Source organism: Ictidomys tridecemlineatus, chromosome 1, assembly GCF_052094955.1.
Source record: "Ictidomys tridecemlineatus isolate mIctTri1 chromosome 1, mIctTri1.hap1, whole genome shotgun sequence".
NCBI lineage: Eukaryota > Metazoa > Chordata > Mammalia > Rodentia > Sciuridae > Ictidomys > Ictidomys tridecemlineatus.
In genome coordinates, this window is record NC_135477.1 from 51302659 (window position 1) to 51330657 (window position 27999).

The 27999-nt window shown below is 58.0% G+C and overlaps 1 protein-coding gene across 7 annotated transcripts in view; it reads right to left on the minus strand.

Annotated features, from left to right (window-relative positions):
- Window positions 1–1289: 1289 nt before the first annotated feature.
- Pald1 (phosphatase domain containing paladin 1) overlaps window positions 1290–27999 on the minus strand; it is a 63117-nt gene continuing 36407 nt past the window's right edge. For 4 of the 7 annotated variants that reach the window (XM_078040964.1, XM_078040965.1, XM_078040963.1 and 1 more), the window contains exons 9-20: window positions 27900–27999; window positions 27670–27768; window positions 25879–25974; window positions 25462–25590; window positions 24778–24921; window positions 24542–24697; window positions 24083–24265; window positions 22941–23081; window positions 22684–22755; window positions 21940–22080; window positions 4579–4734; window positions 1290–3011 (exon numbers count right to left, since the gene is read on the minus strand). In XM_078040964.1, the coding sequence (XP_077897090.1) occupies window positions 2859–3011; window positions 4579–4734; window positions 21940–22080; window positions 22684–22755; window positions 22941–23081; window positions 24083–24265; window positions 24542–24697; window positions 24778–24921; window positions 25462–25590; window positions 25879–25974; window positions 27670–27768; window positions 27900–27999 (1570 nt within the window). In that variant the 3' untranslated portion in view covers window positions 1290–2858. Of the gene's footprint in view, window positions 3012–4578; window positions 4735–12924; window positions 13181–21939; window positions 22081–22683; window positions 22756–22940; window positions 23082–24082; window positions 24266–24541; window positions 24698–24777; window positions 24922–25461; window positions 25591–25878; window positions 25975–27669; window positions 27769–27899 lie in introns of those variants that run through there. The other 3 variants (XM_078040967.1, XM_078040968.1, XM_078040969.1) reach the window with 3 other exon arrangements.

Consider the following 27999-nt stretch of genomic DNA (forward strand, 5'->3'; position numbering starts at 1 on the left):
TGTGGTGCTGAGGATCAGACCCAGGGCCTCACACATGTGAGGTGAGTGCTCTAACACTGAGCCACAGCCCCAGGACCCTGGTGATGTTTTAAAGCTAAAAATAAATACAACAAACAAAATAAAGTGTCGCCATCCTAAAAAATCAATAAGATAAAGGGAAAAAATAGCAAAAGATCATATGACTCAAGAAAGAGAAAATATAAATGACTAATAAACATAAAACACCTGTGGACCTCACCACAGCATCTGTTACAAAGAAATACAAATTCAGCCCAGCGCAGTGGCCCACGCCTGCTATCCCAGCAGCTGGGGAGGCTGAGGCAGGAGGACCGTAAGTTCAAAGCCAGCCTAGGCAACTTAGTAAGGCCCTAAGCAATTCAGTGAGACTCTGTCTCTAAATAAAATACAAAATAGGGCCGGAGATGGGGCTCAGTGGTTGCCTGCCCCCCAAGTTCAATCCCTGGTACCAAAAAAAAAAAAATTTGTGCATTTTTGGTAGCTACATTTTATCTCAGAAGTAAAAAGTCTAAATGACCACAAAGTAAACGAAATGCCCTAGAATAAAGGGATTAATTTATCAAAGTTATTAATTATCCACACAATAAAATTTATAAAACCACAAAAATGTTTCAAAGGCAATCGGGCACATGCCTATAATCCCAGTGGCTCAGGGGGCTGAGGACGGAGAATCTCAAGTTGGAGGCCAGCATCAGAAATTCAGTGAGATCCTGTCTCAAAATAAAAAATAAACGGGCTGGGGCTGGGGCTCAGTGGTAAAATGCCCATTTTCAATCCCTAGTACCAAAAAATAAATAAAACCAGAGAGTAGGGCATAGCAATGGGAACAGAGAATGAAGAGGAAGTGGAGGCTAAAGTCCACCTTCCTTTTTTTTTTATATTTATTTTTTAATTGTTGATGGACTTTGATTTTATTTTTTATTTATTCATATGTGGTGCTCAGGATCGAACCCAGTGCCTCACACATACTAGGCGAGCGCTCTACCAGTGAGCCCCAGCCCCCACCTTCCTTTAAAGGAAGCTTGTCGAGTGGCTTTATGGAAGCATGACAGCCTGGGGTGTCCAGTGTGAGATGGGAATGAATGATGGGGGACGGGAAGGAGGGAGAAGGATACCTTAAAAGCCACCTTCTCTAAGATCAGGAGTGCTAATGGCAGTCTCTGCGCTCAACTCTGTGCAGCCAGCCTCCCTTTGAAGAGGCAGGGTCCCCAACTTGTGTCTCCTCTACAATATCTGTTTCACACTAAAGATAAACCAGCAGCTGGGCCCACTTCACATTTAAGCTGTTTTTAATGCCAAAAAGCTCTATACAAAAAAAAAATAATAATAAAATCACAAATGATTCCTCACAACACCCCTGTGAGGTAGGTAGGCAAGTATTATTCTCCCATTTTACAGATGGGGAAACTGAGGCAGAGAGGTGAAGTGATCGGCCAGTGGTCCCAGCACAGCTGAAAGTCAGGGTCAACCATGAGAACACAGAGATCCCTCCCAGTGTAGCCCCAGTCTCTGACTCCTCAGCTAGACCTTGTCTGCAAAGAAATTAAAATTTTTGAGTACATGCAAAATTATAAAACAAATCTGAAAAGGTAGTGAGCAGACATACAGTAGTTTTGCAAAAATAATTCAGCTAACAGGGTCCCCACTTCCCAACACTGGGCACAAGTGGACAGCTTTGGCCTCCTCTCTCCCTTTCATATATGGCAGCCAACGAGAAGGGCACCTCCTAATTTTCTGCAGATGGGCATGAGCTCCCCAGAGAGGCCTCCCTGGCCCCATGGCCAGGTGGGAGGATAGGCTCCTCACTGCCCAGGGCCTAGATTTCAGCAAACACCAGCCTCCAGACAGAGGAGAGGCAATCTCAACCCACACGGCCCTTTCTGTCACTTCTCCGTGCCGCCTTTAACTGGGCGAGGTAGCTCCGGTGACCTGCCTCAGCAGTGTCTGGCCCTTCCTGTGGCTGGGGAGACAGCTCAAGGATCTCTGCGAGGACGGTCTGGAATCAGGTGACCCTCCTGCATCCTTGGCCCAGTCCCACATTCCACGGTTCACCAGGGCTGCCCCGGAGCCTGTTGTGGATCCGAAGTCCTTGGGGCTCCTGCAGCAGCAGGTGGGGCCATCTTGCATGGGTGGGACAGGAAGGAGGAGCAGAGGGGCCGCAGCCCCAGGCTCTGGCTCTTCCGCACCTGCAGCCCAGGCTGCTGGGCAACGGAGCAGAACTTCCTGCTGTGCTGGAAACTTCTTCCTCTCCTAAAAGGGATTTCAAGCTGGTTGGGGACCTCCACCATCCTGCCAGCCCCAGGGGAGTGGGAAGGAGGGAGAGGAAAGGCCCCGGCAGCCCAGCGTGGCACCTTGTCCTCCCAGTGCCCCAGGCTGGGGACAGGCAGGAGACACAAGAAAACTGATCAATCACCTGGAGCACTGTCCCCTCACCTGGGGCAGCCAGGGACCCGCAGCCAGGGACCCACAGCCAGGGCTCAGGCGGCAAAGGGGAGGGTGAAGAGAGCCGAGAAAAGAGGAAGAAAGGAAGGAGCAGCCCCGCAGGGCTCAGAGCCACTGAGAGGGACTGGAGAGGACGGAAGGTGGCGGTTAGCTGTGGGCCCCGGAGGGGCGCTCCTCGGAAGCCGAGTGCCAGCAGCCTGCAGGTGTCCACCCTGTCGTTCCCTGGAGGCTCCTCCACGTGCCTCTGGGTTATGAGGAGCGGCTGTGCCGGCTGCATGTCCCACAGGAAGCTCTCTCCCGAAAGGCTCCCGCCCAGGCTCTCCAGGCAGCCCCCAGGGCCAGTCCCGGCCAGAGACACTCAGGGTCCCCCCAGCCCTGCAGGAGAGGCAGGGAAGCCCCTACGGGAAGTCCCCAGCAGCAGAGGGCTCAGGACCGAGGTTCTGCTCCTGCCACCGGTGTCGCAGCCTCGAGAAGGGCTGGTCCTCCAGGCTCTCCAGCTCCGGGAAGCCCAGCCGGTCCAGGATCTCATAGATGCCGGCCTTCGATGCCACCTGGGGAGGGGCGAATAGGGCAGTGTGTCACGCCCTCCTCCCCTCAATGGGCCCCGCGGGTCTTTGCGCCCCTCTGCTCACTTCCCTGAGCCTGGCTTCCGCCCAGCAGCTCAGTGGCCTCTACTCGGGAGGGCACAGGGGGACAGAGAGCTGCCCGGGTGGACCTCTGGGCACCCCAGTTGGGCCCAGGGAGAGGCTGGAGAAGGCAGAGGAACCCCTGGGCTGCATGTCGGGCTCCAGGCCTCTGCACCCACAGCTCCCTGGACACTCAGCATGCGGCCCCGCCACCGAACACCAGGTCAGGCCCAGGCTAAACACCCAACAGCCTTCCCCTCCTCTCTGCCACCACCCTGGGGACTTAGAGTAAGTGGAATACGGTCCTTCTTTCCTCTCCCTGGGCAATGCTCACCCCCAGGCACCCTCCCAGGAGAGAGGGGCTGAGGGGTCCTGGGGCTGGGGCCTCGGTCCTGCTCAGACCAGCAGCTCTCCCTCCTCGGCATCCCTCCCCCGCACCCAGGCTCAGCTGGGAGGGGCTCCAGCTTCCTCCCAGCTCCTGAGCCCCGATATCTTCTCCCAAGCAAAGCCCAAGACAGAAACCTCCTTGTCCCCACCCTCACGCTTCCACCCATCTCGGGGGCTATAAGAGGAAGCTGAGCCCAGGCACGTCCACAGGGTGGCCCTGGTGTCCCTCCAGCTCTTGCTGACCCAACACCCACCCAAGGGCAGGAGGGCTCACTTCCTGTGCTTCCCCACCACCATGTCCCAAGGACCCCCAAAGGCCTGTCCTCAGCAGTCCCCCTGACTGCCATCTAGGGCTGCAGGGGTCTCCCTGCCTCTGCGCCCCCGCAGCTCTGAACCTACCGGCACCCCTGCCTGAACCCCCACACCTTCCTACCCACTCTGGCTGGATGGCCAGCAGCTCCAGTCCTGAGTCTATAAATTAGAGTCACCCGGCCTCTCTGGTGAGCTCGGGTGGCCTGGCTTCCTAGCAGAGGGTAACTGTAGGCTGCTCTGCTGAGGGGGAAGGAGCCCGTCTCCTGACCTGGGGGTGCCAAGGCGTGAACAAAGTGTCTGTCCTAACGATGACCTTAAACAAAACTCCTGTGTGCTCGGTCTCCTCCTGAGCACACGTGGTGGGCTTGGGTCTGGCGGATGGCACTCAGTGTACCCAACGCCACCTTCTGAGTGGATGCCAACCACTAAGGTTATTCCCACTTTAGTGCTGGGACGGCAGGCTTGGAGAAGCCACCAATTTGTCCAAGGTCACAGCAGAAAGGAGGTGGGGGCAGGGACACCACAGCCCTGCCCTTCACCCAGCAGGGACCAAGCGAGGGCTGAAATGATAATGGGCAATAATGATGTGCCCAAGGCCCTAGCCAGCCAGCCACGGGCCACCCGGAGCAGGCTCCCGGCCCAGCAGGCGGCCGCCGCTGCCTCCCATGGGACCTAACTCATGCTGCAAGTGCAGAAGACCCGGGGTAGGACAGATGACACAGTGCCCCCTCCTCGGGGTAGCGGGCCACCAGGTCCCCACCGGCAGCACACAGGGACAGGACCGGCCTCTCACCTCCCGCATCCACGTGCTGAAGGGCCTCTGCCAGGAGCCGGCCTTCTCCAGGTGGAGGTAGGCATTGAAGAGGATCAGGTAGACGTAGCGCTCCAGGTACTGCGCACTGCGCAGCCGCAGCCTCCGCGCCTCCTGCTCCTCCTTGGCGGCCTTTGCCTGGAGGAGAGGGCAGGCCGGAATCAGCATGGGCCCCACTGCCCCCCACAAACACGCACGCCCCATGCCCTGAGCCCCGGGCAGCTGGCCTGGCACCCGGCCCTCTCACCCCCCACAGGCTCCACCAGGCCTGCCACAGGTCTCTGATCCAGGAGAGGATGTGACACAGCAGTTGTCCCTCCACACAAGCCTCAGGGGCCAGAGGGGTGGGGTCTCCCAACAGCTGGGCCACAGCTGAAAGTGCTTCCACTCCAATCAGAGCTGGAGTGGGCCTGCCCAGGGCCTGGGGACCAGCCCAAAGCTCCCAGGGTCCTGTGAGGCAGAGGGCGTGGCCAAGATGGCTCCCAACCCCACCGAGGTGCTCGGGCCCTGGGGACGGAGGCATGGGGGAGGGCAGGGTGTGCCAGGAGGAGCCAGGGGGACAGGGCCGCTGCTGTGATTCTCTGAGTAACTCCAAGACCCGCAGGCTGGGCTCTGGCCCCAGTCCTGCCATGTAGGCCTCAGCCCCTGAGATTCCAGGGGGAGGGTCTCTCAGTAAGGGGAGGAGCAACAAAGCACCTATAGCCCTCAGAGAGCCACCCGGACCCCTCCTTCGCAACAGGGCACTGGGACGCAGGGACAGGCAGCAGGCCCTGCCTGCCCCCAGAGGCTCCTGGTCTGGTGGAGGAGGTGGGAGCCCCTGAACTACGAGACAAAGGGTGTCCCAGGGGAGGTGGCACCCAGGTGGGTCAGGAAGGACAGCGGGCACATGGAGGCAGGAAGAGGACCCAGAATATGTGCCCACAGGGTGGACAGAGGAGGAGTGGTGGGGGAGAGGTGGGATGGGGCCAGACAGGAGTGAGGGAGACAATCCAAGACTGGACCCAGCACACAAGGGGCTGGAGCGGAGTCAGGAGAGGTGGCATGCCTGTCATCCCAGCAGCTCAGGAGGCTGAGGCGGGAGGATCAAGAGTTCAGAGCCAGCCTCAACAACAGCGAGGCCCGAAGCAACTCTGCGAGGCCCTGTCTCTAAATCAAATATGAAAAAGGGCTGGGGATGTGGCTCCGCTGCTGAGCGCACCTGGGTTCAACCTCAGGTGGGCTGGAGGTGACTCCGGGGTTGGGAACGACCCCAAGGCTCCCTGAAGGACAGTGGCTGCAGCAGCGAGGATGCTGAGTTCTAAGGATGGACGGAGCCTGTGCTCGAGAGTCCATTTTGCATAGAAATCAGGCAATAGACCCAAAAAAGGAAAAAAACAATGTTGTTTTCCCTAAATGCAAACCGCAGCCACCACAGGACCACCGCCACCTTCATCACAGCGCAGTGAAGAGGTGAGCACACCCCCCCTCAGGCTGCCTCTACCCTTCCCCAGACGCCACCCCAGGCCTGGAGCCCACCTGGAAGCCCTTTCTTAGAAAAGGGAGGAAGCCACCCACAGCTCCGCTGGGCAAGAGCCACTTCAAACCACTTTCGATGAAAAAGCCCAGAAGAAAGGTCCTGTGGGCACAAAAAGCTCTAGGTCTCGGCTGGCGGTGGACACAGCCTGCGCCCTCTGTGGCCTGCTCCCATGGGGACAGAGACCTGCCTGTGCCAGGACTGGGCCTGAGGAGGATTCGGGTGGAGGCGACAGGGGCTACTTCCGGGTCCTACGGCAAGGGTAGAATTATCCTAAATCCAGAGCTCTGCGCAGAGAGGTGCCGGACACCCAGGGAGTGCTGTGGGCACATCCTGTGCAGTCACAGGGCTGTGATTTGGACCGTGACCGTCTTCCTATCAGAGCTCACGCTGCCTGGGCAGGAGTGGCAGCCACCTCCTGGGGATCAAAATAGCGCACATGTTTTAAGAGTTTTCCAGTTCTCCAGGCTGTCATTAGCTGCACTGCAGTGGGACAAGCTTCCTCGTCTGCTGAGACGGAGCCTAAAATAGAACAGGGTCACCAGAGGCAGCCAGGACTCTGAGCACTTGAAGCCCCTCACCCCTCGGGTCTGCCTGGCCTGAGGCAGCCCAGCACTGCCAAGGTGGCTCTCTTGACGCTCTGCTCTTTGCTGGGCCACCAGGAAGAGGCCCACCGAGCAGGGCTGGGAGCCCCCAGGTTGACACGCTGAGCATGTCACACCCAAATCGAACGATCGGACCCTGACATTCTCTCAGAGCAATCCCATGCAGGAGGAGGGCCTTCCTGTTTTGCAGCTGGGGCTCAGCAAAGTTAAGAAGCTGCCCAAAGTCCCAGAGTTCTGCGCTGCTGGGCATGAACCACACGTTCCAGGTTCTTACTCTGACCTCTTTACCAGGGCCAAGCCAGCCCCTCTTGCCCTCCATCCTCTGGGCCTTCTCCCACTCTGTTCCTCCTCCCTGGAATGCCCTTCCTCTGCCTGGCCGTGCCATGTGCAGCTTGTCCCTCCGGGCCTGGGGCAGGGCCCCTGAAGCCTGTTCTGAGTCCCCCACCCTGACCCTCCACGGCCCCTCGCTCTCAGCCTGAACCTTTTCATCTTCATTCCACAGTGAGGACCGCGTACCAAGGCAGGCTCTGCCTCCCTAACCACAAACCCAGCGGCAGGCGCTGGATTATAACCACTGCCCCCTCCGGGGCCAATCTGTAGCAGGCGCTCAGGTGGCCAGTGACACCCCTCCCTAGGTCATCTCCTGTCCACAGCACCCAGTAGCACCCAGAATTGGGATCCTAGGCAGATGCTGGGACCCCCGGTTACAGCTCCACGCAGCCGCCTGGGAAGCACCTCTGTGGGTATCGGTCAGGCCCCAAGAGACCCCCACACACTCCCCAGATCCGCCACACCAGTTTGCCCATCTCAGTGGAATGATGTCCTCTCAGCAGCTGGGGTTGAGTCGAGACCCCTCCTTCCCATCTCCCCCCGGCCCCACACCCACAGTCAGGGAAGCCCACTGGCTCCCCTTTGAGAAGTTCCCAAGGCCTGCCTCCCGCTGTCCTGGTCCATGACAGCCCCCGCCTGGCCGCCCTGCACCGACTCCACCCCGTTGTCTATTCTCAACACGTTGGCGAGCATCTCTGCTCCAGACCCCACAGCGGCTCCCCTCTGGTTCCCCTGTGCTCGGAGTGGAAGCTGAAAGCCCACACGAGGTCTGCCTCCTGGCAGTGAACCCTCTGACCTCCTGCCCTGCCCTCCGGCTCCCTCGCTCTGCCCCTTAAAATCACCAGGCTGCTCCTGCCTCAGGCCCTCTGCACACGCTCTGTCCTCTGCCTCAGATGGTGGCATGGCTCCACCCTCACCTCCTCCCAGTCTGTCCAAATGCCACTGTGGTTGAGCCCTGTCTGCCCACCCTACACAAAACTGCAATCCCCTCCCCACCTCCTCACTGCTTCAGCTCCCGCGTGACGTCGCTGTCCACCAAGCCACAAGTCTCCCCCCTCGGAGCACAGACTCCCCCAGGGAGGGACTGTCTTCTATCTGTGGCATTCCAGCACTCCGCAGTACTGACACTTGGAAGGCAGGTGCTAAATGCTCAGTCGATGGCCAGCGAGGGCTGGGTCTCGTGTCTCCGTGAATCCCAGCCTCGCAGGGTGCTGGGCACGGCCCGGCCCACACCACCCCTCTGCTTTCCAGAACAGGGGAGGTCGGGGGTGCAGTCCTGCCATGGCCACCTGGAGAGCCGGCAGCAGAGCCCACACAGGAGCCACAGCCTCCTGCCCACGCGTGGCTTGCCTGGCCAGAGCGGGCCCAGCTCAGGCTCGAGGAAGCAGGAAGGCCAGCCAGCGAGGCCAGGCCCAGGTCCGTGCCAACAGCCAGACTCTCCCTTCCCCATCCCGAGCTCCCCCGTCCCCCACCTCACCTCCTGAGTGGGAGGACACAGGAGCTGGTGGCCTCTGCTCCCAGCCCTCAGAAAGGGCCAGGGCTGCAGGGCAGGTCCCCGCCTTCCCCCAGGACCAGGCCAGCCTCTCCTCGGAGGGCGAGCCCCCCCACGCCATCAGCCCTGTCCTGGGGGCTTCCTCTGGCACTGCCTGGCACCAGGGCCTGAAACAGGAGCTTGCTGTACCCGGGCCTCAGCCCACGTGGGCACGGTTTTCCAAGGACACCATATTCTGTTTCTTACTGACAGTGAAGTCACCGACCTGGAGCCAGGCCTCTCTGCCTGCTGTCCCCAGAAAACCCCGCCCAGAGCACCCCCCCCCAGGTACACGGCTCCACCCAACACGTGACGCCCCCCTCCTTGTGAATGACCCCTCAGTGAGCCTGGGGTCGGGCACCCTGCCCACACGCCCTTACCCACTCCCGCCTCACAGCGTCAGGGCTGGTCCTCGCCTCCGCTCTTCACAGTGAAAGAGCAGGGCTAACGACCCCAGGTGACAGGGGAAAACAGGACCAGAGGCCACAGCAACATGCCAAGGCTGCTCAGGGAGTCACCGGCAGAGCTGGGCCTGGAACCCAGGTTTCCAACCACCCCCGGGGCGCGTCTCGTCTCTGGAGAAGAACCTCGTCTTGGACGACCCACAGCGGGGAACCAAGAAGGCACCAGGCAGCCCAGGTCTCCAACACCCTGACCAACCTTCCACCTGCTCCCTGCAGACACCTCTGGAGCCCCGGCTGCGCCAGGCAGGTCCTGGAACCAGGCTAGGGGAGGCTGCCTCTGCAGCAGAAGGGACAGCAAGAGCACAGGAGGGTCTTCCTGGGTGGGGGTTGGACCCAGGGCCCCAGGGGATGCTGAAGTGGAGTCTAGACCCCTCCAGTCCCCAGCAGGAGGGGACGCTCCTGCTCAGCCCAAGACTGGAAGGCAGGGAAGCCAAAGGGCTCGCAGCCCACACTCTGCACATGCATGGAGGAGCACACACATGCGCACGCACACGCGCACACGCACGCACACGCGTGCACACACAGATTCTGTTCCAGTGGCTGCCCTGACCCACTGGCTCTGTCCTGGGCCGAGTGGGCAAGCCCAGGAAGCAGCCTTTCTTCTGTCACTTTTGGTGGGACCCTCACAGCACTCCAGGGCTCCTCTAGTTGCCCAGGACGGGCCCTGGAGACACGTTACCTTTCGGAAAGGTGTCTCCAGGGAACAACTTTGGCCACTCCAGGGTCTTTTGTTGTTGTTGTTGATAGACTTTTATTTTATTTCTTTATAACTCCAAGGTCTTAGAGAGGCTGACAAAGACCCCCATGCAGAGCCCATCTTGCTTACTTTTTGGGGGATGGGGGAGATGCCAGGGATTGAACTTGGAGGCACTCAACCACTGAGCCCCATCCCCAGCCCTATTTTGTATTTTATTTAGAGACAGGGTCTCACTGAGTTGCTTAGTGCCTTGCCATTGCTGAGGCTGGCTTTGACCTCACAATCGTCCTGCCTCAGCCTCCTGAGCTGCTGGGATTACAGAGTGCACCCCGTCCGGCTTGCTTATCTCCTTCAAGACCTTAGTCCTGTGGCACTGGGCCGACTCACTGATGCCCAGCAGCTCCTCTGTGTGCAGACCCCACACCAACCCTGTGGCGCACCCGGGAGCAGCTGGGGGCTTCCCCGCTAACCCTTCCTCTTTATGCTACCACAGAATGGTCCCTGGCCACAGCAGTGCAAAGAAAGGACAGGCCAAAGTGTTGGCAGAGGGGCTCCGGTCCTGTGCTCAGCCCTGCATTTCTGCCCAGTGAACTGGCCTAATGAACCTGTCCCACTTCACCAGCAGCCTGAGGCCCAGCAGGAACAGAAGGTGGGCCTCAGGAAACTGCTCCCAGTCACACAGACAGCCTGCACACACTGCCTCTCGGACTGAGGGGCGGGTTCGGAGGCAGGGGGCTCACCGGGCAGGCGCAAGGGCCCGGGACCTTCCACCCCTGCCCTGCAAAAACAAAACCCCCCAAACCTACATCTGAGACCAAAGGCCATGCCACGCCCCCTCCGTGGCTCGTCCTCCGTGGCTGCCTTCACCTCAGCTCCTCCTCAAACTCCTCTGGAGGAAACAGGGGACTCAGAAAGCTGCTTCAAACACAGAACACCGAGAATTCACGCCCCGGCCCACACAAGGGAGGTGAGGCGGGCATCACCGATCCCAGCAGGGCTTCCTCCAAGGGCCCTGACCTTGGTTTATGCCACAAATGTCTCCCCTTCCCAGGCCCAACAGGAAACGACTGCTCCACAGACTGTGTCACTCTGTGGGCCTGTGGCCGTCTTGGCCTCCCCTCAGCCTGGCCCGTCCGGCCCTACCTCACCAAATGGCTTAGTCCAAAGGGTTTTCTTTCTCTCTTTTTTCCATTTGAGGCAGTTCTTAAAATTCCCTGAGAACAGCACAATGGCACGTGCTTGTAAGCCTGGCAACCCGGGAGGCTGAGGCAGGAGGACCATAAGTTTGAGGCCAACCTGGGCACCTTAGAGAGGCCCTATCTCAAAATGAAAAATAATAATGATAATAAAAAGGGCTCGGTGGTAGAGTGGCCCTGGGTTCCATTCCCAGGGCCACCCCCCACACACACACACATTCCCTGAACATTCTGGTTCCTCACACAGCCAGGGTGACCAGGCTTGGCCATCGCCATGAACAGTGGAGAGGGCATCACTGTTGGCTGCAGCCCCCAAAGCCAGGCAAGCCTGAGTCAGGATAAAAGAGGGACAGAGACTGTCATCCCAGGGCGGGTCCATCCCAGTGAAGACTGTCTGCGGGTTCAGCCTGCCACCTCCATGCCAGCCCTGTCCTGCGGCCTCTGCTCTGCAGCCTGAGAAGAGCCAGGACCGTGGCGTCCCCCCCACGACAAGCTAGGGGAGGGGAGGAGGAGGTGAAGCTGGCCCCCCGGGGACAGGGAGGCGCAGAGAGGGCCGCATCCGGGAGCTGGGTCTGGGTCTCACCTTCTCCCTGCCACCCCCAGCTGTGTTCCTGGGCACACTCGGCCTAAGGACGGAGACCTCTCTCCCCCACAAATGCAAGACCAGAGCTAAGGGGAGCCTGCCTGTCGTCAGACACCAGTGCAGAGTGAGGACCCGGCTGCGAGCACCCGGGACTGGTGCTGAGCTGCTGGGAGACGCCGGGCCCTGGCCTCCAGCACTGGTCTGCAGCCGCCCCTGGCTCCCCCTTCCCTCACCATCCAACGTCTTTCCCTGTCCTCTGAAGACAGGGAAATCCAGGGGAAAAGCAACCACCTGCCTTTCTGCCCCAGAAAGGGTGGTCTCTCAGGAACTGTCAGTTAATTGCCACAGTTAATTAAAGAAGAAACGAGGAATGAGCCGATCACCATTCTGCAAATTACGAATGGCCATCCCCCCATTTCTTTTTAAAGCAGTACTAGAAATTGAACCTAAGGAGACTAGACCACTGAACTGCAATCCCAGCCCTTTTCTGGTCCCGTTAAGTGGCCCAGGCCGACCTCAAACTGAGATCCTCCTGCCTCAGCCTCCCAAGCCACTGGGATTATAGGCTGCACCACCACACCGGGTCCTGCAAATTCCAAATGAAAGAAGAAATTCAAGTGACGTACACCAAGGACACCAGTCACAACAAGTGCAAGGGCAAGGCCTCCAGGCCCTGGCGCCACCTGTAACTCTTCCATCTATTCCAGACAAAGATGGAGCAGGAACTGGTACAAGCCTGTGACTCCAGAAGTCTACAGGAGACAGAGGCTGAGCTAAACCCAGGATGCCACTGGCAAGGTCAGCCTCAGGAAGCCTGGTGGGATGACCAGCTGCTCCCAACAATGTGATCCAGGGGAGAGGGAAGAGAAGAGCTTTTGAGATGAAAAGGGCCTTAGGCGGGGGAGGGCTGAGTGGTAGATTCCTTCCCGTATTTAGAGGCCCCCGGGTTCCCTCCCAGCCCCCAATAAGTAGGCAAATCCACGAGCCTTAAGGGCCAACCGACCATGTGTAACAGGTGGCTCTCGTGTGGACCTGCTCCCAGGACAGACTCAATGAGGCCAGTGAGCAAATCTCAACACTGACTCAACATCTGATGATAAGAAACTGCTGATTGTTTTAGGGGAGACACTGGTGTCCTGATTATCCTTTTTCAAAAGATCACCTTGTCTCTTTTTTTTTTTTCTTTTTTGGTACCAGGCATTGAACCCAGGGGCACTTAACCACTGAGATACATTCCCATTCCCTAGCCCCTCTTCATATTTTATTTAGATCAGGGTCTCACTAAGTTGCTTAAGGCCTTGCTAAGTTGCTGAGTGCCGGGTTTCTGTTCTCCCGACTAAAACTCAGGGGTCACTCCAGGTAAACTGGGCTAACTGGGCTGCGCAAAATAACCACACAAGAGACACAAGTACCTTTTTCTCTGGGGTAGCTGTGACGGCTCCTCTGACCTTAAGGGTCCGCAGAAAGAAAGAGAGCGAGAGCACGTGCTGACCCCTTTTATTGAGGAGAAGCTATTCAAATGAGGCACGGGGTCAGGTTTCAGGGGCTGAGTCTATCTTCATGATGTCCACTGTCAGCAGGTTGACTGACACCTGGGTAGGCCACACCCAAGGCCACAGTAAGAGAAGGGAACACACACAAGGCACTTCCATGGAACGTTTTATCCTAAACAGGGCAAGGGGTTATATTACAAAGGAACAGGCGAGCAAAGCTTCACCCATGGGGCTGTAGGAAGACAGTCACTGGAACCCTAGAAGAGCGGGGCAGTCTAGCAGCATGGATGCCTGACCTCACATTGCCCAGCAGGGGAGTTAACTCAGTCACGTGCAGAGGCTGGTCTCCCATACTGAGGCTGGCTTTGAACTCTGGGTCCTCCTGCCTTAGCCTCCGGAGCCACTAGGATTACAGACATGTGCCACCACACCCAGCAAGATCACCTCTTTAGGGGCACATGATGAAATATTTACAGAGGAAATGCTGTGCAGGCAGGCACTTGCTTCACAGTGACCCATGCTGAAGAGGAGGTGATGGGGACCTCCCACAGCCAGGAGGTGGCATACTAGGGCCCCTGGGGCTTTCCACTTTGAAGTTTTCTGTTTGAAAATTTCCAAAATAACTTTTTAAAAATAAAATAAGTTTCTACCTTTCAAGGTAGTCAATAATTATGACTACTATATGGCTACTTTTAAAGGATCAGCCTTCAGACATAATCCCCGTGGGGCTGGGGCTGGGGCTCAGAGGTAGAGCCCTTGCCTAGCACATGCGAGGCCCTGGGTTCCATCCACATAAAAACAAATGAATGAAAATAAAGGTATTGTGTCCAACTACAACTAAAACAAAATGAATAGATAAATTTATATAAGAAGGAAGGAAGTGATCGCCACGGGTAAAGGAGCAGCATGTACTTGGACACCCCACCCCAGGAAACACCTGGAAAGGCCATCCACAGAGGAACCGCAGGGGACACAGGACATTCCCACAGGGCTGCAGGTTACGTGGATGTTAGTATGACACAAAGACCCTGCAGGGAGAGACCATTTGTGCACCGCCCCTCCCGGCCCCCAGAAGGCAGGCTCAGCTGGCCTTCCTCGCAGGCCCAGGGCAGGCGGGCAGGGGGTGGCCACGCTGGGGAGCCGTGTTGAGTGACACCACCCGGGTGCGGAATCCCGGGGCCATCATAATCCCGCCCACCAGAGAAGGTACGCGCAAGCGCACAAAGACCAGACAAAAAGGCAAAAATTGGATGCCCACAGGCCCCGGGGCCCTGGAGGCCCGGCTCTCCAGGGCCTCGCCACGCTTTCCGCAGGCTTCGGCGACGCTGCACTGCCCACAGCTCTACGCCAGCCGCCACCCGCCATCCGCCGGCCTCCCTCTTGCTCTCCTTGCAAGCCCGCCTGGAGTGGGGTTCCCCTCTCCCACGGGGCAACAGTGGCCGCACCCCCACTGCCTGCCCCCGCCCTGCGGGGCCTTCACTGCTGGAAGCAAAGGCCAAAGGCCAGGGGCTGTGCTCCCCCGCTCCTCGCCAAGCCACCTTCACAGCTGCTCAGAGGTGCTGAGGGGCGGAGGGCCAGGGAGCCAGGAGCTGCCTGCAGTTAGGGGCTCCGAGTCCCTAGGCTGTGATCTCTGGGGAGGACACTTCAGGCGGACAGTTCCCAGGCAGTGGAGCTGACGGAGGTGACGCCCAGGCCTGGGCTCAGGGCCACGGCCATCCCGAGGCTGCAGGGAACCCCAGAGGGCTGACCAGCACCCCGGCCACTGTGTCCAGAGAACTGCAGACCCACTGGAGGTCACCTAGGGACCTCCGGTTTGAAACCAGAGACAGAGGTGTGAATGAATAGCCAGACACCTGGGGAGACCCAGGGCTGTCCACTTCTGGAGGAGCGGTTCCCTGGAGGGCAGCCGAGCTGCTGCCCCACTAGAGCCTCAGCAAACCCTTGCCGCCCACGAGAGCAACGCGGAGGAGACCCCAGGGTCAAGAGCAAAGTGGACAGGAGACAGTTCGGGGGTGAGGACCTGGGCCTCTCATCCTGCTCTACCACCAACTCGCAGGGGACCTTGGGCACTCTGCCCTCCCACTCCAGGCCCCCGGCCTCATCTTTAAACAGACGCCAGGTCTCTCCACAGCCTTTCAGCACTGGATGCTGAGGGTCAGCGGGGACATTGTGAAACCAGGAGGGACCCCCCTGGGGCACTGGCCTGGGGCACCCTCAGAGCCCTCCGTGCTTAGCACCTACTAGGCATGAGGCAAGTCCTGCTCCTCTGGTCCCCAAGGACTTCCTCATGCCACCCCATGGGAGGAGCAGTATCGCCAGCAGGTGGGAACACAGGCGGTCAGAGGGTCTCCCCTCCCATGTACAGAGCTGGCCTGAGGCCCCTTCTAACCTGGAGGCAGCTGGGACCACGCAGGTCATCACCCTCACCTCAGGCAGGACCTAGATCCAAGCTGGGACACGCAGGTCACCTTGGAGGAGGCATTCGGCCTTTCTGGCCTTATAAAGGAGACAGAAGCCTTGTGGCCGGAACAGCAATCCCCAAGCCCAGGCCCTGGACCGGTTTTCCTGGGGCCACCAGAAATTAGAGACATAAACATTTTCAAGGCTTCTATTCTGACATGACATCCTTCTAACTTTTTTGTTACTAAAATATCCTTTTTCTCTTTTGGTGGCAGGGAGGGTACTGGGGGTTGAACTCAGGGGCACTTGACCACTGAGCCACATCCCCTGTCCTACTTTGTATTTTATTTAGATCACAGGGTCTCACTGAGTTGCTTAGTGTCTTGCCATGGCTGAGGCTGGCTATGAACTCACGGTCCTCCTGCCTCAGCCTCCTGAGCCACTGGGATTACAAGTGCCAGGCAAAATATCCTTTCTTTTATGATAAAACACCAACTGTATTAGATGCTAACTGGGGTTTTAAATGGTTGATTCCTCTAGGAATCCCAGTGACTCAAGAGGCTGAGACAGGAGGATTGTAAGTTCAAGGCCAGCCTTGGCAACTTAGTGAGGTTCTGTTTCAAAATAAAAAGGGCTGGGGGGTGTAGCTTAGTGGTATAACATCCCTGGAGAGTACCCAAAGAACATGTTTGTATCCTCCTTTTCTTTAAAAGGACGTATTAAACAAAATTAGACACTAGCAATCCTAAGGAAGTCCTTTCTTTAAAAAAAAAAAATGGTCTGGGATAATCAGGCCATGGCTCAGTGGTAGAGCATCTGCCTGGCTCGTTACCAGAAGAAAGAAAGAAAAAAAAAAAGTAAGCTGCTCTGTGAGACCCAAGCCCTGGGCTAAGGTCCCTTCCAGGTCCTGCCTTGTTCTCTAGCAGCACTTCCAGAATCTGCGACTGGGTGACCGCAAAGATCTCCCTGCTAAAACTCCTTGGATCAGAACCATATGGAATTTCTGTCCCCTTGTCAAATGTTGGCAATGAATTAGTGACAGCCTCAACAAAGTGGCCTTATTTGTCCGGCCCCAAGCCAGGTCTCCTGCCCTCCCCAAGCCCAGGCCTAGAGGGCGCTAGTGAGGAGAAAAACCTCCTGCGTCCCTGTGCTAGTTGGCCCTGGCACAGAAGGGCGAGGCTGAGCCCTCCACAGGCCCAGGGACATCAGCAGGGGCCTGTCAGGGGAGGAAACCAGGACTGCGCTCCAGAGGGCCTTGCCTGACCCCCAGGGGAACTCGAGCCTGACACAGCCTTGGGCGAGACTTAAACCTGGAGCTACAGGAACAAAACCCTGGTTAGACCTTAGGGCCTGCTGCCTGCAGTGGCCTGTCAAGGGTTTTGAGATACAACCAGCTGTGACTACTGGAACCCAGAGCTCTAGTCCAGCTGGAAAGTTAGTCACATCTTTCTTGTAGAGCCCCAGCTGACAGCATCCCGGAGGAGTACAGAGGACACGGCGCCATGTTCTGGGCACACAAAACCATTCCCAGGGTGGGACAGAGAGCTGGACTCCAGCACCTCTTCACCACGGCTCCCAGCTGTGACGGGAAGGGCAACAACAACAACAGCGGCCACTGTGGCCAGCAGGAATCGTGCCCGAGTAGTGGGAGGCATTCACGCTCCTCACCCGGCCTCACCACGCCCCCGTTCACCAGGTGCCACGATGGTCCCACCTCGGGGCCAAAGAACCTGGGCCATGAGTGTTTCCAGAAGAGACTCAAACCCAGATACTCCAATTGCCCAGCCTCCTCTCTCTCCATGTGATCCCAGAGAAGGTTAGGGAACTCCCAGAATTGAAATATCTTGTCGACATGGAGAGAGGATGCCAGAAAGAGAACTGTGTTACCCTGATATCAAAATTAAGCAAAGGCTTCACAAGAAAGGAAAACGCAGACCAATAATGCTTATGAATATACATACAAAAATCCTCAGCCAAATGCTAGCAAACTGAATCCTGCACGTATGTGTTCAGTCACAACGCCACGACTACAATCACTTATCCCAGGAATATAAGGCTGGTTTAACCCCTGAAAATCAATAAACCAACATGCTGTGTATCAATAGAATAAATGACAAAAATTATATGTGGCCCACCCACATCATGGAGGGTAATATGCTTTACTCAATTTCTGTTAACTTAAGTGCTAATATCACCTAAAAAAAATATTTTCACAGAACTATCTAGAATAGTATTTGACTAAATATCTGGATATCATGGCAATACCTAAAATTCTGATACATAAAATTGAGCATCACAAAAACATAGGCATAAATCTTCATGACCTTAGAGTAGGTATGACATCAAAGCACAAGCAACACAAGAAAAAAACAGATGTTGAACTTGGTCAAAATCAGAATCTGCTGTGCACTAAAGGATCTTATCAAGAGAGTGAAGACGACTCACAGAATAGCAGGAAATTTTTGCAAATGATACCTCTGATAACAGATTGACGCCCAGAAGATGTAAGAATGTCTAGACTAATGAACAAGGCCTACTCAATTAAAAATGAGCAAAGGACCTGAACAAACAACTCACCAAGGAAGCTATACGGAATGATCAATCAGCTCATGAAAAAATGCTCAACCCCAGTGGTCAAGGGGGAAACGGAAACCAAAACCATGACACCAGTTCACACTTCACACCCAGGAGAATGGCAAGAATCAAAAAGAAAGACAAGGGGTTGGGGTGTGGTTCCGCGGTAGAGCGCTCACCCAGCAGGCACAAGGTCCTGGGTACCATTCCCAGCACCGCGAAAAAAGAAAAAAAAAAAAAAAACCACAATGACTAATGTGTTGGCAAGGACAAGGACAGGGAGACATCAGAACCTTCACACAGGGCTGGTGAGGATGGGAAACGGTGGAGCCACTGTGGAAGACAGTCTCAAAGTTCCTCCAAAGGTTGAACTTAGAGTGACCACAGGATCCAACCAATCTACTCTGAGGCTGTATTATTCTGATTCATAGTTTTGCTTTCCATTTACAGTTACTGGGTCATAATTTGCACTCCAAAGTGGGCTACAGAAACTAGAATTTCTTCCCCAAGGGAAGTCATAGAAACTATATAGAAATCCTAACCTACCCTTGATAGGTAGCGGAACACAAGAGCCTTCTCGTTCCAGAGGGTGTCTGGAGGAGTGCAGCCCAGAAACATCAACAGGAGAGCAGAACACACAGCGCTGGGGTCCCCTCCCAGCCTACAGCAATGCTGCCCGTGCACTAAGGCCTCCGGAAAACCCCAAGGACAGGCCACTGAGCACATGGACACTCCTGGAAGGTGATGCCCACGGAGGACCCGGAAGCTGCATGTTCTTTCTCCCAAACCTCAGCCCGTGCCTCTCTGGGCCCGGGAGCTGCTCCAGCCATTCATTAAGCCCAAGGAGGAGGTTGTGGCGTTTATTTCCTGTCCATCAAAAGCTCAGTTGAACCCCTGGGGCTCATGAGTGGCAGGAAGGGGAGGGGACAGTCTTGGAGCTGAGCCCTCAACCCGTGAGATCTGGTATCTCCAGGTAGATCAGAAGATGCCTGGCTGGTGTCATCTGCACCGAGTGTCGTGGTGAGAACAGAGGGGAAAATGGAGCTTTTTAATTTTTCCCCCACACAGGCGTATCTCCAAGATAAATGAAAACATGCCCACACAAATACTTTCACACAAATGTTCACAGCCCACGACTCAAAACAGTGAAAAAGCGCAAACAACCCAAATGCCTGTCAGCTAATGAGTGGATAGCCAAAACACGAACCTTCCACACAATGAAATGTTATTCTGCACTAAAAAGAAATGAAGTAGCCAGGTACAGTGGCACACGCCTCTGATCCCAGCAACTCAGGAGGCTGAGGCAGGAGGATAAGTTCCAAGCTAGCCTCAGCAACTTGAGAGACCTGACTCAAAATTTAAAAACTTTAAAAAGGGCTGGGGGTGTTTCTCAGTGGTTATGCACAGCTGGGTGTAATCCTCAGTACCAAAAAAACCCAGAAACCTAACTAGAGTAGGCAAATCCACAGAGGCTCAAGTAGACTGGAGATGTGGGGCTGGGGGAGGAGAGACTGCCAGCAGGTAGGAGGTTTCTTTCTGGGGTTCTGGAAATGTTCTACACTTGATAGTGATGGCTGCAAAATTCTGTGAATGTACTAAAACCATAAAATGGTAGACTATAAATATGCGCATCGCATGGTGAGTGAACCGTACCTCAATGAAGCTGTTATAACAAAGAGGAAGAGCAAGAGACTAGGGCAGCTGGTCCCCAGTGAGGTCCCAGTCTCTGGGAGCTGTCAGACATCCAGTCCTAGAATCAGAGACCCTGGAGTGGGCCCAGCTTAGCACGGGGCCCAGGGGCCTCTGAGGGGCACTGAGGGTGGAGACCCTGCATATGGGATGTGGTTCTCAGCCTTAGTTACAGCTGGGGAATTTGAAAACAAGACCTATGCTGGCCTCACAGCAGACCAACCAAACTGAACTCTCCTGGGATGGATCCCAGGCCTGGGTATGTTTTAAAGCTCCCAGGTTAACCTCCTGCGCAGGCAGGCAAGGCCCCGGCACTGGGGCATGTCTCAGGCTCCCCTCGCTTCAGCACCTTGAAGAATTGACCAAAATTTAGCTCGCTGACACCACCTGGTGGTTACACCAGAGAATGACTCCACCCTTGGCCTCTGACCCCTCCAGGGGCCCCGGGATGAGGCTGGGGATCCCCATCCTCCCACTGCAGAGGTCAGCACCACTCTGGAACTGGGAAGGGGGTGGGTGGCCTGGTGGGAAGGACCCACAACACTCCCTGCTCCACCCTGTGTGTCTCTCACAGTGGACATCCTGGGTGGCAGGACTCAGAGGCCTGAGTCAGGGATATAGAGAAGGGGACTCTTGGCAGAGTTCAGCCAGCATGGGGCGGTGTCTGTGGTATTTTGAAGCAGGACTAGGTATTACCCCCAACCCTCCCCACTTTTCCCTAGTACTAGGGATTGAACCCAGGGCCTAGCACATGCTAGGCAAGCACTCTACCCCTGAGCTGCATTTCTATTTTATTTTGAGACAGGGTCTCAAAATTACAATACAGGCATCCACCGCTGTGCCCAGTTTTAGCCACCCCCTTTGGACTCCCTGGGCCTCTAGCTGCAGAAACATCTGGAAGCCTGAGACCTTTGCCCTCTGCCAGTGAGTTCTTCAAGTGAAGGAGCTCAGCCTCTTGACTCGGTGCTGCCACCTGGTGGCAGCATGAGAGACCAGGGCGAGTGGGACCCAAAAGTCACCCAACAGAAGCCCCGGGGTACAATTTAACCACAGGCTCTGGAGGAAACACGTGTGTCTTACCAAAGTACACCAAGTCCACTCCAGAAGCTCCTTATCCACCTTCCCCTCCCCACACTGGCAGCCCCTGAAGTCTGCAGAACCCTCTCCCAGCTGACCTTTGATCTTATCTGACTCCCCATGCTGTGCCTGCCCCAGGACCCTGAGCAAAGTCTGGATCACTCTGCTCATGTGTCCCACCTGCAGGCTGAGGCCCGGGGCTGGCTTGAGGCTATGAGTGGAAGCTGTCCCTGAGAATCACAGACCAGCAGCACAGAACCCGAGCTGGCACCACCCACGGGAGCTCTCACCCCACCTCTGGTGGCCCCTCCCACCCGAGCACCCCACTGTCTCGGCAGCCAACCCAATTCCCAGGCCGGGGGAGCACAGAAGTGGGCAGGTCAGTGCACCCCACTGAGGCCTGAGGCTGCAATGCCCAAGTGACCCCTGGTCCTGTGATGGCAGGTGGGTGAGCCAAGTGTGCCCAAGCTGGGAGCATGGGGTCCAGAGGGCTGGACACAAGGGCACACTTAGATAGGATGAAAATCCATATTTTTACATGAAATCCAAAACTGTTATAGAAACTTCATTTTTATAATTTAGTGAGTTGTTCAAAATTAATTTGTGGGGAGGGAAGGGACTGAAATGGAGTTGGATCAAATTCCATGCCTGAGTGATTCTGTCTAAGTGAACCCAACTACTCTGTGTAACGCTAATGCTCTAAGGAAAAATTCATTTTTAACTGAGCAGACCAAAGAAAGAGGCCAATGGGGGCCAGGCCCAGTTCCAGGGCAGCACAGACCGTGTCCTGGGGGAACTGGTGGGTAAATGCTGACCTGCTGGGCCCGACAACCACTCCCAGGCCCTGAGGACCCTGCCATCTACCCGACTCTGATCCAGGCACACGGGGGTCCCCATATCCACAGAATACAGAGTCCACACGGGGCCCGGGTAGGTGCTCTGCCTGGCCTCATTCTCCATGGGCCCCGGGGCAAAGCGGTCAGGTGTTTTCCGTATCACCCCTGCACACGCCCCAGGGACAGGATCAGGGAGGTTGGGGGTTTCCCTTTCAGGGATCACCTCTGCTTCTGGAAGATGGAAACGTGACCAAGAGCAGAGGGCGAGCCTACCATACCGCCAGCCACCTCACACCCCATCAGCCCCATAGGGGCTGGGCACATCTGGAAGCACACCTGGGCAGGTGAGGCTCACCTGGCGGTAGGTGCAGATGATGATTTCCCGCAGGTGATAGTGCATGGGTGTCATGGTCTCGCTGACTGTGTCCAGCGCTGCATCCACCTCCTTCTTCATGTGGTGCCCATCAGGCAGCAGCTGCACCACGTCCATCACCACCTGGGCCCGGGGAGCGGGAGGAGCACACGAGAGACAGTGGGGTGGGGTCCCCAGGCTAGGCAGCTGGCTCAGCCCCCTCTGAACGGCCACCCCAGCCTGAGGCCAGGCCCTGGCTGCAGAGCCCTGCTGGCCCTCTCTCAGGCAGGGACTGACAAGGTGGGGTCCTGTGCCTCTCAGGCCAGGCTCCCAAAGTGTTGTGTTTTGACCTTTGGTTTCTGCTTAGGGGCTGTGCCCAGGGCCTCGGACCTGCCGGTCAAGCCCTCCACCACTGGGCCGCAATGCATGCAGCTCACGTTGCAATTTCTGCACAGTTCTTAACATGGGTACCGAGACTCTAAAAGGCCACGCACTGTGATCCTTTTTCAGCACCCCGACCCGAGGCAGGGGAAGGACCAGGGCAGTGGGGCCCACGCTGGGTCCCAGGCGCCTGATGGCGGTCTTCAACCTCACCCAGACGAGGACATGTCCAGTGACCCGCCACAGGGCCCCGGAGCCGAAAAGAGGAGACAGCAATGGGGAGAGCTCTGAGGAACACCCCCAGACCCACCGCAGGCCTCCTCTCCCCTCCCCAGACGCCCCCGGGACCCCGCGGGGCACACTCACCTGAAACTCTCCCTTGGTGAACTTGGCGTCTGGCACACTCACCAGCTCCTCCTCACCCACCTCTGGGCAGCCCTGAGGGAGCACAGCAGCTGACCTGGAGCACCCAGCCTCCCTCCCCCCGGCCAAGGCCCTGCGGGGGTCTGCCAGGACCCAGGCACTGTCTGCTCCCTGTGGCTTCCTGCACGGGCAGCGTCCCCAGGACTCCAATGCCCACCACCGCCAGGCAGACCCGTCCTCATGCAAGAGGCCACACGTACTTGGATGCTCCAGAAGGCCAGCACGGCCACCACCATGGCCGTTGTGGTCCGGCCCTGGCCACTGAGGCAGCTGAACACGAAGCCGGAGCCTGGGTCCTTAGCAAGAGCAGCCCGCAAGGCCTCCAGCAGGCGATCGAAGTCCTGGGTGGGAGGGCATAGCTGAGGGTGGGGCCTCCCGGCTGCTCCGACTCCCGGCATGACACCCCCTCAGACGGCAACCCCAGGAACGGCCCGGCCCACAGCTTTGCAAGTGCGCACATGCGGCTCACTCGGCACCGGAGACCGCGTGTGTGTGAACCGCTGCACCCTGGTGCAGTCACACCGTCCCCACCCCAGGGACCGGATGTGTGAGCAGACACAGCACCCCGGGGGCTCCACCTGCCCACCCCCACCCAGCAGGTCATGCCAACCCGGGTCCTGCACCCCTGCCAACCCAACTGGACGAGGCCAGGCCCCCATGCAAGGGCAAGGTCCTGAGCTCAGACTGCTGCTGCCCTCAGCCACCAGGGGGCCACACACGACAGGCAGGAGCCCTCAGCAGGGACATGTGAGCCCGGGTAGCTTTGAAGCGTGTCCAGAGGCGCACTGTGATCCCTTCACAACACACGTCAGGCACACACCACGAACACACCCACGTACCTTACCTACAGGCTACCCCTCCTAGGAACACACATCTGTCACGAAGCCACAGCGGCCACACAACACTGCTTCAGTCACACTAGCCCGTCACGATGTTCTCCTGCACGAACCCCACGCAGCTCCCCTAAACCCCACCTCTGCCTCCCAGATTCCACAGAACCTGCCAGGCACACGTCGGTACCCTCCACAGGGGCCCCATGCCCCATGCACACGCCCATCAGACACCTGCACATCCTGTAACACGCAGCACACACGAGAACACTCACTGCAAAACGTGATCAGTATGTATGTGTCCACACTCACACACACACACACACACACACACACACACACACACACACCGAGAAAACGGTGTGAACGAGCCTCTTGGGCTAAATCTCAAGGCCTCAGGAGACAATGTGAGGCCCAGTGCTGACTGGGCTGGTCTCCCCTCCCTGAGCCAGGCGTGGAGGCAGGGGTCACCTGGTGTGCCCCCAGCGGCCTTGGCCTGCCCGGCCCCTCACCTCCTCTCGGGGGGCACAGAAGTCGGGCACGGGGATGCGGTGGTAGGTGAGACCGGGGCAGGCTCCGTGGTGCTGGCTGAAGACCTCCCGCATGGTGAGGCACGTCTGGAACCGGGGGCTCGGTGGGCCCTTCGTGTCGGGGGACGTCGAACTCAGGTGGGCCTTCAGCTGGGTCTCCAGGGCCTGGCACAGACAGACAGAGGGAGAGGCTGCTGAGGCAGCCTGCAGCCAGCCACCTTGAAGGGCCACAGCCTGCTGCCTCAGTGACCAGGCTGGCGGCCAGGGGCTTCCCTGCCCCCCAGGAGCCCTGGGGCAGGAGTCCTCAACCAGCAGCTCCTGAGCCGCCCCTGAGGCCCTGGTTCTCCATCTGTAGCAGGAACAGGGGGCTCCCGAAGACCCTCCTCAGCCAGTTCCAGAAGGCTCCAAGGCAGGGAGTCAGAGCAGGAGCAGGAAACTCACCTCCAGCTGGTCGGGGAGCAGCGCTGGCCGGGGCAACGGCAGGCTGTGGGTGTGGCCATCACACTGCAGCACGGCCTCCTGCCGCAGGTTGACCCAGACCACCTGCCGCAGCTTCCTCTTGGCGTCAGTCAGGTAGGCCAGGATGCTGCCCAGGGCCTGGGGGCGGAGGCCGTCAGTGAAAGGCCCAGCCACACCCTGCCCGCCCCCATGTGGGGCCCAGACCCCAGGAGCGTCACCTTGGCGCTGGGTTGGGCTGTGCCATAGATGGGCATGCGGGGCACTCGCCGGAAGTTGGCCACGTCCATCTCCCTGATGGTGCTGAGAGCATCCGGAGAGACCAGGTCATCGGCCTCCTGTGGGGAGGGCACCGAGTCTGGGACCTACCGCAGCCAACCGCAGCCACTGAGGGTCAGAACCCGCCTGTGGCCCAGAGGGGGGCTCCACCTCCCCCGCGGACAGAGCCCCTCTGCACACCCAGAGCTCCCCCAGCGCCCCAGTGGGGACAGGAGCCAGGGCAGCCGCTCCCCAGAGGAGGAGGCTGAGCTCAGAGAGAGGAGCTGGGACCAAGGGACCGCGGCCCAGCACCCCGCCTCCCTCCAAAGTACGCAGGTCTGAGACTCAGAAAAGGGACAGAACAGTGGCCTGAGGGGCTGCGGTCATGGCTCGGAGGTAGGGCGCTCGCCTGGCGCGTGGGAGGCCCTGGGTGAGACTCTCAGCACCGCCCATAAATAAATTAATTAATTAAAGGTCCACTGACAACTGGAAAATAAAATAAATAAAAAGGAAGAGAGGCCCGATCCTGGGGCCTGAGGAGGCTCCTGCTCCCAAGAGGATCCTGCCACCCCGTGGGCCACGCTTGCCCCAAGCCCGCAGGGTCCCCCAGCCAGGCCCACTCCCACTCCCTTCCGCCAGCCACTCACCAGGGAGCCCTTGGCCATGAGGTCCCTGGGGACCGCGGGCCCTGCGGGGCTCAGTGTCACAGGCAGGCGGTAGAGCTCAGGGTGGGCGCAGAGCCAGCGGCTGAAACTGAGGGCAAGGGCCAGGGGGTACTGCGGCCCGAGGCGGAGAGACGGGCACTCAGGCGCAGCGCCGGCCAGCTCTCCGCCCACCCCAGGAGAAGGCCAGCACGGGGACCAGAGCGCGGCGAAGGAGGCCGGATGGCGCTGTCACCACGGCAGAGGCCAGAGGGGTCAGGCCCAGGAACCACCCTCCCACGGGTCCCTGGCTTCCGCCTTCCTGGGGACCAACACAGCACCTGCGCCCCCACCCAGCTCCGTGGGGTCCCTGACACCCATCACTCTATGGGGGGGGACATGTGGAGGAGCCCCCAGCCCCACCTGCTCGTGGAGATAGTAGTTAAACAGGATCAGGTAGAAGTACCGCTCCAGGCTCCGCAGCGCCCTCTGCCGGACGTCATGCTGGCCACCGCTTCCCTAAAAAAGGGCCAGCAAGGGAGGGCAGGTGCTAAAAATGGGGTTTCTCAGGAGCCCACTCTCCATGCCTGGAAGGATAGGAGGAGTTCAGCCTGGGGAACCCCAGAAGAGAGTCTCCCTGCTTCATACCACAGTTCTGCCAGGTTGGAAGTTCTCCTGTATGTCTAACTCTATCTCATTTGCTATGGTTACCGGTGGGGCCAGGAGAGGGGCTGGCAACCACACCAGGCCCCGCAGCTCTGGTGCTGACCTGCTCTCAGCCTGGGGGGGCGTGGGGGCTACCGAGCTCTCCTCCGAGGCCACCCCCATCATGTCCATCCTGTTCCGCGTCCTCTGTGCTGCAGGATCAAGTGTTCAGACCCTTTCCTTTCTCCAGAGGGGGCCTTCTTTAAGAACCAGGGACCTGAGCCGGGTGCAGTGTGACCCGTAATCCCAGTGGCTCAGGAGGCTGAGGCAGGAGGATCGTGAGTTCAAAGCCAGCCTCAGCAAAAATGAGGTACTAAGCAACTCAGTGAGACCCTGTCTCTAAATAAAACCCAAAATAGGGCTGGGGAGGGGGCTCAGCGGTTAAGTGTCCCTGGGTTCAATCCCTGGTACCGAAAACAAACAAATAAATCTCAAGACAAAGACCAGGTAGCCCCACGGGGACCAGCTAACGCTGTAAAGTTACAACAAGCAGAAGGTAAACTGTGTGTGAGGGCAACTCAGGCCCGAGAATCCAGACACCTGCTCCCAGAGCTGTGCCGAACGGTGGTGACCTCTTCCTGACTTCTCAATTCTGTCAGAGAGCGCCCAGGGCCCAGCAGCTTCCAGAAGCTGAGACAGGACCACATCCTGGTCTTGACAGAGAGACCCCAGGAGCTTCATTCCTGAGGGGCGCTGCCGTATGCTGGATCTCCAAAGCCCCCCACAGGCCCCTGTGCTATAGGCTCGGTCTCTTCCACGTTTAAGAAGTGGGCCAGGCCAGGTGTGGGGAGCCTTGTCCGTAACCCCAGTGACTCAGGGGGCTGTGGCAGGAGGAGCGCAAGGTTGAGGCCAGCCTCAACCACAGTGAGACCCTGTCTCAAAATACAAAATTAAAAAGGGCTGGGGCCATGGCTCAGTGGTAAGCTGCCCTGGGTTCCCTGCCCAGCACAGGGCGGGTGGTGAGGGGGTAGGGAGGGCTATTATGAGTGGGAGGTCTTTAGGTCACGAGGGTGGGACCATGGGACCCCCCCCCTTGGCTCCCAGGCCATGACATAAGCGGTTTTGCCCCACACATTCCTCCTGACTCGCCACAGGTCCAAAAGGAACAGGGCCCTTCCATCATGGACTGAAACTTCCCAAATGATGATCCAAAGTAAACATTTTCTCTTTATAAGCTGATCGTCTCAGGTATTTCATCATAGCAGCGCGAGGCCAATGCAGGAACTTGAGGGATCTGGGAAGTGTCCCAGCTCAAGCCCCAGCCCCTGGCAGCTCCCTCCATCCTGTTTATCCTCACAGCTCAGGGACCCGGTCAGGGAAAGTAAACTTCCCCTCTTCCTCGGCCTTCCTGCAGGCCAGCACCCCACCTCCCCTTCCTCTGGAAACTCCTTTTATTGTGGGAGAAGCAGCCAGAGAGGCCGATCTCAAAGAAGCGGGTCACAGCGCTAACCAAACCTGGCTGCGGCCTCCCAGGAGGCAGAGGCCCCGAGCCGCCTCCCTGGGCCTCACCTGCGTCCTGCTCTGGGTGGCTCCCAGCTGTCGCTGGCCCTCCAGGACCTCCTCCTTCAGATCATGCAGCTCAGAGCAGGCGGCGATGGCCCTGTCTACCTGGAGTCAGGGACGGGCAGTGAGGAGGACAGGAGAGAGGACAACGTCAACAGAAGACCATGGGCAGGGAGAAGGCGTGAGGAGGGGAGGCCCCCTTGCCCGCTGCCCGGCCCTGCCCGCCCCTCACTCACCTCCTCCACCACCTTCCTCCCCTGGGGCGCGGTGCAGAGGAAGCTCTGGACCACCTGGAACTGCTCCAGGGGCAGCGGCCTGGTCTGCGGAGGGACGGCC